This window comes from Vombatus ursinus, unplaced genomic scaffold, assembly GCF_900497805.2.
Source record: "Vombatus ursinus unplaced genomic scaffold, bare-nosed wombat genome assembly UNPS02014822.1, whole genome shotgun sequence".
Lineage (NCBI taxonomy): Eukaryota > Metazoa > Chordata > Mammalia > Diprotodontia > Vombatidae > Vombatus > Vombatus ursinus.
The window spans coordinates 13,081,216-13,097,001 of NW_020954600.1; the positions used below are offsets into that span (position 1 = coordinate 13,081,216).

At 44.3% G+C, this 15,786-nt stretch overlaps 1 protein-coding gene across 3 annotated transcripts in view; it reads right to left on the bottom strand.

Annotated features, from left to right (window-relative positions):
- The window catches only part of EHF (ETS homologous factor), a 32,858-nt gene extending 17,348 nt beyond the window's left edge, over positions 1–15,510 (bottom strand). The window contains exons 1-5 of one of the 3 annotated variants that reach the window (XM_027837783.1): positions 15,471–15,510; positions 13,952–14,089; positions 7,532–7,645; positions 5,967–6,212; positions 1,126–1,188 (exon numbers count right to left, since the gene is read on the bottom strand). In XM_027837783.1, the coding sequence (XP_027693584.1) occupies positions 1,126–1,188; positions 5,967–6,212; positions 7,532–7,645; positions 13,952–14,048 (520 nt within the window). In that variant the 5' untranslated portion in view covers positions 14,049–14,089; positions 15,471–15,510. Of the gene's footprint in view, positions 1–1,125; positions 1,189–5,966; positions 6,213–7,531; positions 7,646–13,951; positions 14,248–15,470 lie in introns of those variants that run through there. The other 2 variants (XM_027837782.1, XM_027837784.1) reach the window with 2 other exon arrangements.
- Positions 15,511–15,786: the final 276 nt, after the last annotated feature.

A 15,786-nucleotide genomic window follows, 5' to 3' on the forward strand; every position in this document is an offset into this window, starting at 1 on the left:
AACCTTGGTCTGTCATGTCGTCCCATCTCCGGGCCTCAGTTTCCCCATCTGTCAAATGAGGGGTTTGGACTTGATGGACTTCCTGCTCTAAGTCTATAATCCTTTGAGATCTTCATTTTGTTTTTACTGCATAAATCGTACGCAATCTGACTCACTGCCTAAGTCCTGTTTACGACATAGGGATTTAGCTGGTATCCTACCTAAGAGGTACGTGTTGGGGCACCCCAAACTCCAGCTCTTTGGGTTACGCCCTCTCCTTGTTTGGTCACCCCATACATCTGTTGTTTTGGAAAGCAAAGCCAGCCCAGGAGGTTTGGGGGCGTAGCCCCGTCTCGGCACCTTCTCATCCCCCTCCAAGGATGGACCAGCCTTTCCACTCTTTGGCTCCACTCTCCTGAGCTAGTGCCACAAGAAAGTTGGGGTGCTCAAGAAGGAAAAATTCCCCCTGGATCCTTGAGGAGGGTGCCTGTGGGGTCACTGAAGGGAGAGGTTTAAACTCCTGGAGAATCCATACATAGGGATGCCCAGCAAAGCCTAATTAATGTGCTTAGCTACTCTTGGTTTTGCCTTTAATATTCAGGGAGTAGCCATCTGGTAAAGGAGTAAATACATGCACTGGGCCAGTTTCTATCCTGCATGATTCACAAAAGCACCCGAGGGCCAAATTCTGGCCTTGGATGCCTGGAACATGGGTGCCCACTGAAGCCAGTGATGGGTTCTTCTTCCCTCTCCCCTGGCCCCCGACTAATCTGGGATGCTACGATTTAAAGTCAGAGGACCTGGGATGGAACTCCAGCTCTGTTGATTGCCACCTATGTGATCTTGGGTAGGTCACCGAACCTCTCCGTGCCTCAGTTTCCTCATCTGTAAAATGAGGTTGCTAATCCAGTATCTTTGCCAAGAAAAGCCCAAATAGGGTCACAGAGAGAATCAGACATGACTGAAAGGACTGAACAACAATAATAACAGCTATAATACCCATCTCTCATGAGGCTGAAGTGAGGTAATTTATGGAAAGTACTTTGCCAACCTTGAACCACAATATAAACGTCAGCTCTTTTTCTTAAAGTTCTTTCTCTCTCACTGATCCCTCTCTGCAGGGGTCTCTCCACCAGTGATGCTCACCTGCTTGCTCTGTCTTCACGATGACATTGTGGGTGGACTGGAACGGGTCACTGCTACATTGACCTGCGGAGGATGGTTTGGGAAAGTTAAAATGATGGGGGACCAGGGAGAGAACCCAAGCTCAAGATTCTGACTGCGCCCTAATTCCTTAGGACACCTGGACAGTTTGAGAGTCCGGACCTCAGTGAACAGCCCACCTGCCTGAGCCCTTCTTGTGTTTATTCAGGGGGCCTCCACAGCTCCCACTGATGCAGGCAATCAACCCCCTTGGAGGGCTCTCTGTCCTCATGAAAGCACTTCTAGTGACTTATCTGTGCATATCCTGTATGCTCCAGTAGAATGGAGACTTCTTGAGGGCAGTATATTCCAGTGGAAAGAGCATTGAATTTAATGAAACACCAGAGTTGGAACCCCAGCTCTGCTAACTGCTACCTGAATGACCTCAGTTCCTCCTCCTAAAAATGAGGAAGTTAAACTCACTTAGCCATTCTGAACCTCAGTTTTCTTATCTGTAAAATAAAAAAATTGAACTAGATAGTCTTCAAGGTCCCTTCTAGCTTTCAATCTATGGTTTTATGGTCCTACATTAGACACCTGTAGACTCTGGGGAGAGGAAAGAATGGGACGGCAAGCAGAGGGATGAGCTGAAGGAAACACTTTATGGTCAAGTGGTCGATCTCACATTCAGATGGTGGTTTTTATCTTGTCTCCTTGAACCAGGCACATAGTCTTCCCACACTGTGAGGGATCTGTGATCTCATTCATGGGAATGGATTCCCTCCACTGAAAGAGATCAGCATAACCCATCCATGCCTGTACCTCCATCCTGGGCAACTCTTGTCCATATCCTTATGGAATCCACCCAATACGCCAATATGTTTGTTCTCCTGATATCCAGAGAATATCAATGCACAGAACATTTAATAAATATTTGCCAAATGAAAAAGCACAGTGTCTAACACATAGTAGGTACTTAATAAAGGCTTCCTTGCTTTTTTTCCCTTTTCTTTGTTTCCTCCCTTCTTTCCTTCTCCCTCTCCTTCCTTCCTACTGTCCTTCCCTCCTGCCTCCCTCCCTCTCTCTTTTTGTTCTTTCCCTTCTTCCCTCCCTTTCATCTTTCCTTCCTTCCTCCCTCTCCCTCTTTTGTTTTCTCTTTCCCTCCACTCCCTTCCTTTCCTTTCTTTTCGCTTCCTTCCTTCTGAATTACATTGCCCTGTGGATTGGTCTAGAACAGTTGAGTTTGGGTAGCCTGGATTTCTCCAGCTTCCACAACCCTAAGAAGAGATTCACTTCACTTCACTACTTAGAATGTAAGCCCTATAGAATGAAAACTCCCTAAGGGCAGGGCTAAAAGTTTCTTTTTTGTTTTTGTATCCCTGGTATTGGGTTAGGGTTAGAGTTAAGAGTGTAATTCTTCATTTACACGAAGACAAAATGGGTATTAATAATAATAATGGTGATGCCAATAGCTAACATCTGTGCAGTACTTTGAGGTTTGTAAAGTACTTTATACACCATACTTCATTTAGCCTTGAAGTCACATGGTGAGGGAGATATTTATAGGTGTTATTAATGCCCATTTTACAGCTGGGGAAACTGAGGTTCCAAGATGGCTTGCTTAGATCAGGTCTTCCTGAGGCCAAGTCCAATATACGACACCCTATATTAAGTTGCTAATATTGCAATGAGAAAAACTGGGATGAGGGAGAAAGAAGAACTAACCGACGGAGAGTGGGGGGAGGTTGGCATTCCTCTTTTTCTAAATTGGATCAAATCTGTTTTGTGTGTAGACACAGCCTCGAGTTATATCTGGATGAACCGAATAATTATTGCCTTGTTCTGAACTCCATTTGCACTCACAAGCAAGGTCTGATGCAGTGTCTTAGAGCAAGGTGCCAAGGGGGAGACGTGCATTGGGAGTCAGAGGGGGTGGATTTGAATCCAGATTTTGCTGTATGACCTTGAGCAAATCACTTAACTTCTTTGGGACTCAGTTACCTTTTCTATCAATAAGGAACCTGGACCCCAAACTTGGCTCCCAGCTTGAGGACAACTTGCTTTCTAGTCCTGTTTCCCCAACTACATAGTTAGTGCCTCAGGGGCAGGCACAATAGAAGCTTGAACCGGCTACCTCTTCTGCCTCCTCCCACAAGGTGCCAACACCGGGCTAGGCACACAGTGGTGATTTCACAAGCGATTGTCTGGTAAATTTATTTTCTCCTAATGGGTGAAAAGCAAAACCCAATGAGAAACACAACCATCATAAGCGACCGTTGTCAGCTCAAAGGCAGCAACCACACTGGAGTCACAGATTGGTCAAGTATAGGCAGGCAGTGGGGTTCAGAGGAAAGAGCACTATATTTGGAGTCTGAGGACCTGAGCTCAAATCCCAGCTCTGCCACTATCTGTATGACCTTGGGCACATTCTTGAATATACCTGGACCTTATTTTCCTCGTCTATGAAATGACAGGGTTGGACTTGATGACTTTTAAGGTCCTTTCCAGCTTTTAAATCTATGACATAATGATATCCCCTGGCTTCAGTCAGGCCAAGGCTTGAAAAAAGTGGATTTTAACTGGGGGGCAGGGAGGGGAAGGAAGGCTTTTTATTTCAACTGCCATGGTTGAGTCCTCAGGTTTATTTTTAGTGTTTTGTTTGGTTTGGTTCTAGTAAAAAAATAAATGAAATGAGCAACCATCATGAGCTGGGTGCAAAGGAATGAGGGACTGACAGATGAGCTCATCCAAAATGGCGGTGGGGCCTGGCTGGGGTGGAATGTTCCTGAACTGACACCAACATTCTCTCGCTCGGCTCTCAAGTTCCTTCTCAGTGCTGATGGCAGCTGTCAAGAGTCTGAATATCCTTCCTATCTGAGGAGTCGTTGCTTCCAAATGCCCAGTTTAGCAGCCCAAAGGTTCCATTAACAAGGAATCAATTCCCTCTCCTTTGGGGCTAGGTCTTCCCCCACAGGCTTGGAGAGAGGAGCTCATTTAGCGCATGTTACTTGGGAGTCCTTGGTTTTTAATGTTGGATGTCTTTAGACTAGTGAATCCCAGTATAATCCCTTCTGGCTTTGAATGACACATAAATAAATATACCATGAAGCCTATATCAGATTGAATGTCATCTTGGGGAAGGGGAAGGGAAGAGAGGGTGAAAAAAACCTGGAACTCAAACTCTTATAAAAGTAAATGTTGAACACTATCTTTGTATGTAATTGAAAAAAATAAAATACTCTTAAGTGGGAAAAATAAATAAATTTTTAAACCGTGGGTTTTAAGTCCAGTAAAATGTAAGCATTTTGAGGGTGGGACTGGTTTTTGGTTTTTGCTTCTTTGTTTCAGGAAGCCTCTAACAAAAGCATCTTGCAGGCAGACAATCAATATTTGCTGAATAGAAGTAATAAGACCCCTGCTTCTCTGCAGAGGTGGAGGAGAGGCAGACTGAGCATAGAATGTGACCGATTGCAGTAGACCTTTTTCCAATACGTTGGTTGGATTTGTTGAACTTTTTTTTTCCTTTCATTTTTTTTTTGTTTGTTTTAAGGAATGGTCTTCTGGGAGGAGATGGATACATTGGGAAATAAAAGGGATATAAAATCAAAAGGTAGCAATAAACAATTTTAAAGGGGGAGGGGAAAGAACTCTTAGGATTATACATTTCAGATTGGCAGGGACCTTGGATTGGAGGTCATGTAGTCAGTTTGACTCCTTCATGTCACAGATAAGAAAACAGAGGATCCAGATAAGCAACTTGCCTGAGGTCGAATAGATAGCAGATGAAAGAAAGCCTGGGTTTGGAACCCAGGCCCTGTGATTTCAGCTTCACTGCTCTTCACTTTACCCCCTTTAAAAACAGTCAAGACACTTTTCTATCAGTGTTTGGAAATACGAATATTAGGCTATCTCTATTCTATAGGGAACCTCTCGTTGAGGTATTAATACTCTATAGTATCTTAGGTAGCCAAGAGATCACAAGCTGGTAGAACCCAAGATGATTAAGGCAGGGACTCCCGGCTTTTCTCTCTGTCTTTGTACGCCTGGCAGTGGCCTGCCCACAGCAGGAACTTAGTAAATGCTTACTGGAGTGAATTGAGAGGTAGTGTCCTACACACTAGTAAGGCTTGGCCAATGCCTGTTGGACTGGATTGAGAGACAGCCTGATGTGGTGGGAGAACTGGATTGGAAGTCAGCTATCCTGGGTTACAATCTGACTGCCACTTATTACCCGTGGGATCTCAGGCAAGTCACTTCGCTTCTCTGTGACTCAGTTGCTTCATCTGTAAAATGAGTTTAGATGACCTGCCAACTCTCTATCTACCTCCAGCCCTATTGATTGGAATTATACTGATGTTTACCTATGCCCAAGGCTCCAAAGACAAAAAAGCATAAATACACACAGCTCTTGGACAGGGGCTTCATAGTGAAAAATTTGAGGCTGGCTTTCAAATTGGCAATAGAATCAACCTCAGTTGTGTTAAATTTTAACAAATGAGCTGGTGATGGGTTCACTGTCTGAGTTCGCTTTAAGGGGTTCCTAAAGGAAACTGTGACTTGGAGGGATGGCTAGTCTGCTACTATTTTCATGAAAATTTAGCAGTGAGATGAGAAGGGAGTTGAATCTTCTGAACTCGAAAGGATAGGAAAGAGACCATCTCAAGTCATCTACACTGCCTCCCATTCCATTCCTTGCCATTTCTTTTCCTAGAAAAACAGAAGTAAAAGCAATCTCGGTCCTCTTTGCCAAAGAATCCTTTCTCCCAGAGCCATGCACCCTCCCAATGTGTCTAGCAGAGCCCACAGGAGATGGGAATAGAGCGAGGAGAGAGGAGTGTATTCACCATTCCACTTGAGATGTTGCAAGTTGTTATAGAGGATCTGGCCGGCCGCCCCCGCTGCTCGGCTAAACTCTTGCAAGGTCATGCTACACAAATGTTCCCCGTTGATGTCGAATTCCTGGAAGGGGATGCAATTGGCATCAAGCTGATTGGTATCCAGGAGATGCTGAAGCCACTCCCATACCTGGTACTTGGTCCAGTACTGGGGATGGATCTCGTGCCACTGGCCTCCAAAAAACCCACTGGAAACTGAAAAAAGAGGAGATCCAGTGAGTGACCTGGGAGCGAGGCAGGGTGATGACTATGGAATCATTTTTGTACTGAGTTAACAGATTAACAGAAAACACATCTAAAAGTAGTGGGTTGGAGGGGGGTGCATGGGCAACATGGGGGGGAGTGGATAGGAGTTGGTCTGGCACCTGGACAGACATACAGGCATAAATAACAACAACATCTCCCCTCCTCCCCCAGCTGCTAGTGTTTATATAGCTTCTTAAAGTTTACAAAGTGCTCTGCACAGAATGAAATATACATTTTTGGACATGGCCAACAGTAGTATTAGTCTTGATTGACTACACAGGTTTAAAAGGTTCCATTTTTCTTTTTTTTTTTATAATTTTGGAGGGAGGCGAGAGGGAGAGTAACCTGTGTTAATTGGGTTAAAATAATTAAATAATGTGTTCTGCATAAGTGTTTCATTTGATCATTACACAAGTCTATGAGGCAGATTCTACAAGTATTATTTTTACCCTCATTTGTTAAATGAGGAAATTAAGACTCAGAGAGGTTAATGGATTTGCCTATAGCACACAGCTACTAAGTATCAAGGACAGGAATAGGAACCTAGGTCTTCCTGGCACCCAGTTCAGCACTCCATCTGCTCTAAAACACCAAATTTCTGCAAGCCAAAAACAGCGGAGTTGGAGATTTGAACTCTTAGCCTAGCTGGACCACTGGCTCTCTGGAAAGCCTGTCAAACTCATCTCCTCTCTGTACCTCCACTTCCTTCCCAGGAAAATGGGTCTAATAATACTTTCCCACCTCTGTCATTCCCAGGGAATTTTATGAGGACAAGAGACATGACACCTTGTTCAGAGCTCCTTAGAAGGAAGCTAAGCAGAAAACGTGATTATATTTTCAGCAGCTGTTTAATCACAGACCCAGTAATTAGCAAGTGTGCATGCATACACACACACACACACACACACGCACACGCACACACGCGCGCGCACACACACACACACACACACACACACACCCCTGCATCACTCCATTTTCCACCAAAGCCATGTTGGCATTTGAATGTAAGGTCTTTGAGGGCAGGGACAGTTTCATGTTTGTCTTTCTCCTTCCAAAGTTTTCCTGGCACACAGTAAGCGCTTAATAAAGGCTTGTTGATTGATTGGAATGATTCTGAGAGGGGTATCCAGTCCTCTGACTAAGACTTCCTTGCTTTTTCCAAACACAGCTCTTAGCTCTCCCTCCCACTTATTTTGGTAGGAACAACTATGTCATTGGCTACTGAATTTTTTGAATGCTGGGGTGAATTTTTCATAACTGCCATTTACCTGGAGTGTACACATTATCACCTAATCTTCTCGCTGTGCCTAAGTGTGTCAGAGCTTCTGCAATGCGAGGCTGGCAGCAGTTGTATCCAGTTTTCTGAGCCTCAGTTTCCACATCTGTAAAATGAGGAGGTTGGCTTCTGAGATCCCTTCCAATGCGAGGTCTAGGACCTAGGATCCCATAATTTACTTTGAATACTGACTTAAATACTCCAAGCACCTGCAATTTAGTCAGCGTGAGGATTCCCTTCCCAGTACAGACTGCAACCTCTTCATAGCCTGGTAATAACCTTTGAAAGCTGCTGTGGCTGGAACATTCATGACCCTACTGGCATCCAGGACTTACTGGTCAAAGGACACAAACATCTAACCTACATGCTAAGACTTCCTGACTCAGCTCTCCAGATAGTCTAGATCCATTGTCTACACCATGGCCAAACTAATATCCTGAAGCATAGATCTGACCGGGTTATTCTCTTACCCAAGAAGCTTCACCGGCTGACCTCCTGGCATCTCCAGGATAAAATGCAGACTTCTCTATTCGGTATCTTAGCCCCTTCAAAATCTGGCTGCCTCTTATCTACCCAACCAGACTGGTTATCCCTTCACACATCCTGTGTTCTAGCCAGACTGGCCTCCTGTGCTCTTCCTCATACATGACAGTCGATGGACCCTAATTACACACCCTCCTCATCCTTGCTTCTTAGAAACCCAAGCTCTCTTCCAAACTTAGCTCAAGTAACACCTCTTATAGGAAGTATTTCCTTATCTCCCCTCCTGCCCCAGTTGCTAGGACCTCACCTTTTCCTAAAATTATCCTGTATTTACTCTTCGTGTTCATGTGCATGTATGAAGAAGTATGCACATATATACATATACACTAAGATGTAGGGAGAGGGAGAGTGTTAAAGAGGATTATGGCTAGGGATAGAGATAGGAGTGAGGATAGACATAGGGACAGGGACAGGAATAGAGATAAAGATAGAAATAGGAATTTGTTGTTCAGTCATATCTGACCCTTCCTGATGCCCTATTGGGGTTCTCTTGGCAAAGGTACTGGAGTGCTTTGCCATTTCCTTCTCCAAGAGATGAGAATCGGGATAGGGATAGGGCTAAGGATAAGACTTGTGATTTTAATGGCAAAGGGAATTCCTGGATGAAGAAATAAATGCCCTCTTCCAATGCAGGTTGAAACCTTCTGAAACTTTATGGTCTTAAAGAATTTAGATGAGCACCAGAATATGAAGAGACGTCCTCAGGGTCATACAACCAATACGTGTCAAAATTGGGGTGTGAATATGTGCTTGGGATATTCAGCATATTCTTCTTCTTTACATGGGTGTAAGTGAATTCTCTAAGACAATGTAAGCTTCTGGAGGTTTTTGTATTCCCAGCCCTTGACAGAATGCTTGGCATGTGGCATGTGGCATATGGCCTAGCTTCTGAGAAGCTAGGTCCCTTCCAAACCCAGGAGGTGTAGCAGAAGGACGTTCACTGGGGCTTTACAGTTATGCCTACAAGTATCCTCGTTAGGGATGTTCCTTCTTTCTTTGCTAAAAAGGTATAATTAGGGGTAACTGAACAATCTAAATGAAAGAGTTGGATCAAATGGTCTTCAATGTCCCTTCAGCTTTAAATCTAATTATGATCCTACATCGTATTTGTTTACCAAAAGTCTAATTCACAAAAATTTCACTGTGGGAAAGCTCTCCATAGGAAAGCTGGCTGGGCCAAATGAATTTAATAAGGATATGTTGGAGCAGCTAGGTGGCTCAATGGATAGAGCTCTGGGCCTGGAGTCAGGAAGACCTGAGTTCAAATTTGCCTTCAGATACTTACTAGCTATATGACCCTAAGCAAGTCACTTCACCCTGTTTGCCTCAGTTTCCTCATCTGTAAAATGAGCTGGAGAAGGAAATGGCAAGCCACTTTAGTATCTTGGCCAAGAAAACCCCAAATGGGGTCAGGGAGAGTCGGAAATAGCTGAAAATAACTGAATAAAGTGTATGTTGGGCCCACTGTGACCTCAAACCATTCCAGGTACATGTCTTTCTCTTGATAATTTGAGTCCATCCTACAAACAAACCCATTTTCTCTTTGCATGTTGGGGTTACTTTGTTGGAGAAAGGAGTGGAGCGTTCCCTCCAAGGAATATAAGGAGGGTTAGAAAATTCAACCCTTCTCGTGACAAGGAGCAGCCGATGGATGACTGTCTTTTATATTCAGATTGAGGAGGTCCATTTGTAACCCCCAAAATTAGAGAGGAGGGAATCTAAGCAGCCAACCCCAAACACTGGGAAAGAAAATTACATTGGGAAATTATTCCCAAAGGATCAAGTCCCAAACCAGAAGACAAGGTTTGTGATATTATGGGGGATGACATCGAACAGCTGCCCAAGACCTTGGGGGTCCCATCCAGCTCTTCTGTCTGTGATTCTGAAGTACAAGGGTCCAGGCCATGTTATTTGTGACATGGCTTACATTTGTGACATGGTTCTGTAGGCCCAAAGACAATGGCCAATGAGAGCTTCTTTAAGGCTCTACAGTCATCTCTCTGTCCCTCAGAACTTAGCACAGAACAAGTGCTAAATAAATCCTTTTTGATTGACTGATTGATTCCAATTCCTTTGCTTTGATCTCAGCAACCTTGGAAGGATGGACATCAGACTGATTGAGGGGACAAAAGATTCTGGATACCAGAAATGGGCACCATGATGATGGGAGTTCCACTCAATCCCAGGCTCCCTGTTCCTTTCCAAAGTGAAATCAGCTCCAAATATCTTGTTTTTTTTAAAATGGATTCCAGCTTCCAAAATTCAATTCAATAAATGAGTCAAGCACTGTGCTTGGTATTGGAGATGTACAAAGACCAGAATCAAAACAGCCTGTGCCCTCAAGGGGCTTATACTCTGCTAATGGAAAACAATGTGCTTAGTTAAGTAAACACTAAGTAATTTCATGAAAGAGAGAACATTAAGAATGGGGAGGGAGAGGGGGGACCCCTCATCTGTGCCATGCTGGGAGCCTGCAATGCTAAGGGGCAGAGATCAGGAGAGGGAACATTCCAGGCATGGGCGGGGGGGGGGGGGGGGGGAGAGTCTGTGCAAAGGCAGCAAAGTAAATGTGCTCTGGGAACCCCTGGCACGCCATTTTGTGAAGGAACAGTCCTGGATGCCATTGAAAGGTGAAGACTTCATGACTCCACCCAAAGAAGCAGGTGCGGGGGGGGGGGGGGGAAACGCCACCGAAATACTCAGCTATTGAGGAGATCCAGAATGTCCCAGCACCCAGATGATGGACTCCATTTCAAAGAGTTTTCACCCACTTGACTAGGGTGTAAACGTGGCTTCTGGGAATGAGTCCTACTTCTCGGTGTAGCTCCAAAATTAGTTTTCCATTTTAGCTTTCATTTTAAAATTAGAGATAACATGGTGCAGTAGAGAGAGTAATGAATCTGACAACAGGAAGGCTGGATTCAAATCCTGCCTCAGGCACTTACTAGCTCGGTGAAGCTAGGCAAGACATTTAACTTTAACTTTCCTGTACCTCAGTTTCCCCATCTGGAAGATGAAGGGGTCAGACTCAATGGCCTCGAAGGCCCCTTTCAGCTTTAAATCTGTGATATATTCACTTGTGTGACTCTAGTCAAGCCCACTGTCTGAGGCAACTTCCTATGGCTATAGGTGTTGATTGAGGAAGTTTACTCACTTGGGAATTCCCCATAGCAATAAAACCAAAAGTCTGATGCCTAGCCTTGGAGCAGTCAGGTGCCACAGTATTTAGAGCACTAAGCCTGGACTCAAGAAGTTAAAATCCAGCCTCAGATACTTATTAGCTGTGTGATTCTTAACCTGTCTGCCTCAGTTTCCTCAGCTGTAACATGGAGATAATAACAGCACCTACTTTGCAGGGCTGTTATATAAGGAGTAAATGAAATAATGCACATTAAGTGCTTAGCACATAGTAAATGCAACTTGGCAATTTCTTTAGATTCCCCAAAGAAAGCCCCACCCATTGATTATTGGGAAGAACCAGAGAACTGCATGTGGTCCCCAATTCCTTTGTGCACTGAGTGTCTGCAGAGGCTATGATCTGAGACCTGGACACTGCGCAGTCTTGCTGGAGCAGGGAAGCAAGTGTGGAATAATCCTGACTCCCTCGTCCCGTCCAATTCACCACCCCCCATAGCCAAGAACCCCTGCTGTCCCTGGGGCCCTCGGCCACTGGGAAACAACAAACAGTCTCAGGGAAATGTAAGCTCCTTGGAGGGACTGCATCTCTGGAGTCTAGAACAGTGCCTGGCACATCATAAGCTCTTAACAAATGTTTCCCAAGCCCAAGAAGCTGGTGCCACCCTGAGAAGACCTTCCTTCTTCTTTGCGTCTATATTGCTTATACCTGGTTATTTTCATGGTGTCTTCTCTGTTAGAATGGACACTCCTTGAAGGCAGAGGCGATGTTTTTGCCTTTCTTTGTAAGTATAGTGCCTGGCACAGAGTTAGTATAAGTAAACGCTTACTGACTAGACTGAAATGAACTGGATTGCATTGCATTGCATTGCATGGAGATGCACTGGATTGGATTAAATTGAATTGCATAGGGCTTCTCTTTGTATGGAGAGGGAGTTAAGAGACATTTGCTAATGATTGATCCCTTAACTTATTTCTTTACTCAATTTGTTCCTCTTGCTGTAATTGCAGAATTTGGATCTAGAAGGGGCCTTATAGATAATGGAGTTCAACTTTCTCATTTCATAGATAAAGCTGGGGAAAATTCTACTGCTTTCCAGTCTGCAAATACCAACAAAATTGTATGACTCTGATTCACATTCTGATTCACTCCGCAACTCCCCTAGGGGAATTTGAAAGTGTGCCATGATCCCCCACCCCTAGCCCCACAATAGTCACAAATGAGTTTGAAAGGAGACAAAGTCTTTTTTTTTCCCCCAGAACTTCTCACATCTGGGGTGGTAATTGGAAAGTAAAGGCCCTCATATAATAACCATCAATCACACTGCTCTCTCCTTTCTCAGACTGGAGTGGTCATGTTCCTTGAATAATAAAAGAAAAATTTCCACCTGAAATATTAGGACCTCTTTGGTGGGACCATAATTATAAGCCTCAAGTTTGTAAGTTGGTACTGGAGAGGCTGAGAGCCTCCTCCCCTATTGGAAAATTATTAGGACATACTTAGGCCTTAAGGGAATTGGAACCCCAAGTTCAGTATCAAATTTATCTCATGGAATGAAGAGAACACTGGTTTGGAAGTCAAAAGGAATAGCTGTTTTGGAGGTAAATTCAGCTGGGAGAGGGCTACATGGCCCTTAGCCCTCCCCAGCAAAGACGATTGGATTGGAAAGATGCACCATGACAGAGGGACCCTGGAAATGGAGGAATAGGGGAGGTTGCAACATATACAACCAGAAAGCCATGATTTGAGAGATGGGACATCAGTAGCTGGTAGCGAGGACAACCATCCCCACCCACCCAGGAAGGAAATTTAAATCCCCACCTGCCAGGGGCTAGTTATGGTGGTATGGAAATTCAGAGAGCTGAGTTCAACATCTCATTCTGCCACTTACTACATATGTGACCTTAGAAAAGTCATATAACTTCTCTAGGCCTCAGTTTACTCAAAGGTAAAATAAAGGGGCTAGATGACCTTCCAAATCTAGTCCTCTTATCCTATGAATTGTAACTCCACTATTTACTATTTGTTATGTCATTGGGCATATCATTTAACGGCTTTGGGACTCTTTTCTTAATCTATAAAAACAGAGTTGAAGTAGACGATCGCTACGGTCCTTCTTGTTTTAAACACTATGATTTTTGTTAAAAAAAAAAAAGGAAAGAAAGAAAAAAGAAATCAGCAAGGTAGAGAAATAAGCTAGGGGGTCAAATTGGTAATAAGTGTTCGTAAGTCCTTCCTAGCTTCCTCCCCTCATCCCTTATAAAATGATATATTTGGGCTGAATAAATACTTACTATCCTACTTTACTTTCTCTTAATTTAGTAAAGGATTAAATAGATTCTTAAACAGAATTATTGAGCCATCCTCAACCACTACCATCCACCTTGTCCTGTCCTGACTTCATTGAGAAAGAAGGATGGAAACTTGAAACATGAACCTCTCCTTCAGGTACTACCTGGCCCACCAACCTCTCTCTCAACAGATCCCACTCAGGCACTATTCTCCAAGATGGGAAGACTGCAACTGGAGAAAATTGCCAAATGGAATCAATTGGGGGGACGCCACCATTCCACAAGGGAATTCATCCTTACGAAAGTTCTACCTTCCCCACCTGACCTAAAAGTCAATGCTTTCCCGGGACACTGTCACCTAGGGTGAAAAGAATGGACTCACTTGAGTATGGGGGAAAGAGTACCAGGCACTTAACCCCACCCAGAGCCAAGGTCCTCCTACCATTGCACGTGGGGTAACTGTCTGTCCAGGCCGGCTGTTGGTGGAGAAGATGGTTGCTGGAATTGAGATTCATCACACCACTTCCTTCCAAAATCATGATCTGTAAGGGGATCCAACAGTCCGCTCAGTTAATGCCCTCTTGACAAATGCCATTTGGAAAACGCCAGCAGTAAAATTTAAAGGAGAAAAAGAGAAAAAAAAGTCAGTTTTTCAACACCAGCCCTAGAAACATGTTGCCGCAGCCCTTGTCGGTAAAGGCAGAGCTCTTCCCCAATTAAAATTTCCATGTCCAATATTCATATGTATGAGACAAGTTTTTACAGCTTTCCATTCATAAATGAATAATCTCCAATCAGGAATGAGGCAGAATGAAGGGCAATACCTCTCACCGGGAGATACTGGCCAGCCTCCAAGTTTATGAAAGTGAAAACACCAAAGGGGGTGGGGGTGTGTGTGTGTGTGTGTGTGTGTGTGTGTGTGTGTGTGTGTTTTTCTTAAAGCACAATTCCAATCAATTAAACCTTGTAGTCAAAGAGATAGGCATTTCCAGTGAGATTCTGACCTAAAATTATCTACTCAGTAGTCCCAGGGCACCCGTGTAATTGCACCCCCCCCAATACCCAGCCCTCCCACTGAATTACATAGGGATCTGTCCTGAGCCTGGCCCATAGAGTGGGGACTTGCCTAGACTCCCCAGCCACTGGGATCTGCTTCTACTTGGAGCACTCGGGACCTTACACAACCCTGGCTTTGCTTCTTAGAAGCTCTGCCCACCTCCTCCCACCCTCCAGCCCCCAAACACAATTGATAACTGGCCCTTCCTTCCTCTTTCATGTACTAAGAGAGGAAGATAAAATGGCCTGGAGAACTAAATTGGAGCATAGTGTAGAGGGGGACGAGCACTGGCCTTGGAATCTGAGATTTTGTTACTGAGTCATTTCAGTCAAGAGCGACTCTTTGTGATGCCAGTTGGGGTTTTCTAAGCAAAGATACTAGAGTGGTTTGCCATTTCCTTCTCATTTTACAGATGAGGAAACTGAGGCAAGCAGGGTGAAGTGACTTGCCCAGGGTCACACAGCTACTAAGTGTCTGAGGCTGTATTTGAACTCAGGAAGATGAGTTTTCCTCACTCCAAGCCTGGCACTCTATCCACTGCACCACCTAGCTGCCCCTTGGGATCAGAGCATCTGGGTTCAAATGTTGGCTTTGCCATTTACTAAGCTCTGTGACTGAGTAAGTCACTTTATATCTCAAGATGCTCCACGGCCTCAGCAAAATGAGGGCATTCAACTAATCTCAAGGGTCCCTTTCAACTCTGATCGCCTGTAAAATAAGGGGGACAAGAAAGCCTTGGAGGTCCCTTCCAGTTCAAAAATCCATGGGCTCATGATTTTAATTCTTATCAGTATCAAGGAAGATGAAGTGGGGGGCATGTGGTAATTCCCAGATCCTCAGGGAAGTCTGGTTGGAAAGAGCCTGGCCTGGGAGTCAGGAAATCTGGCTCTAATCTAATAATTACCTTAGATTGTCACTTGTTCTCTGGGACTCAGTTTCCTCATCTGAAAAAAAAAACAAAAAGCAAACCCAAGAAGTGGGGTTGTACCGAATGGCCTCCTAAGGTCTATCCATCATCATATGATCCTACTTATATGACTTTGGGCAAACCACTCCCTTCTTCTCTGTGGGGCCCTTTTTCCTTGCTTGTAAAATCTGGAGGTTAAGACTATGATCCCAAAGCTCTTTTTCGTCTTTAAGATGTTGTTATCTGAGAAGAAAATAACTGCGTCTGAGCTGTCCTTCCTCCTCAACAGCTGGAGGGCTTAGAGGGGCAGGAA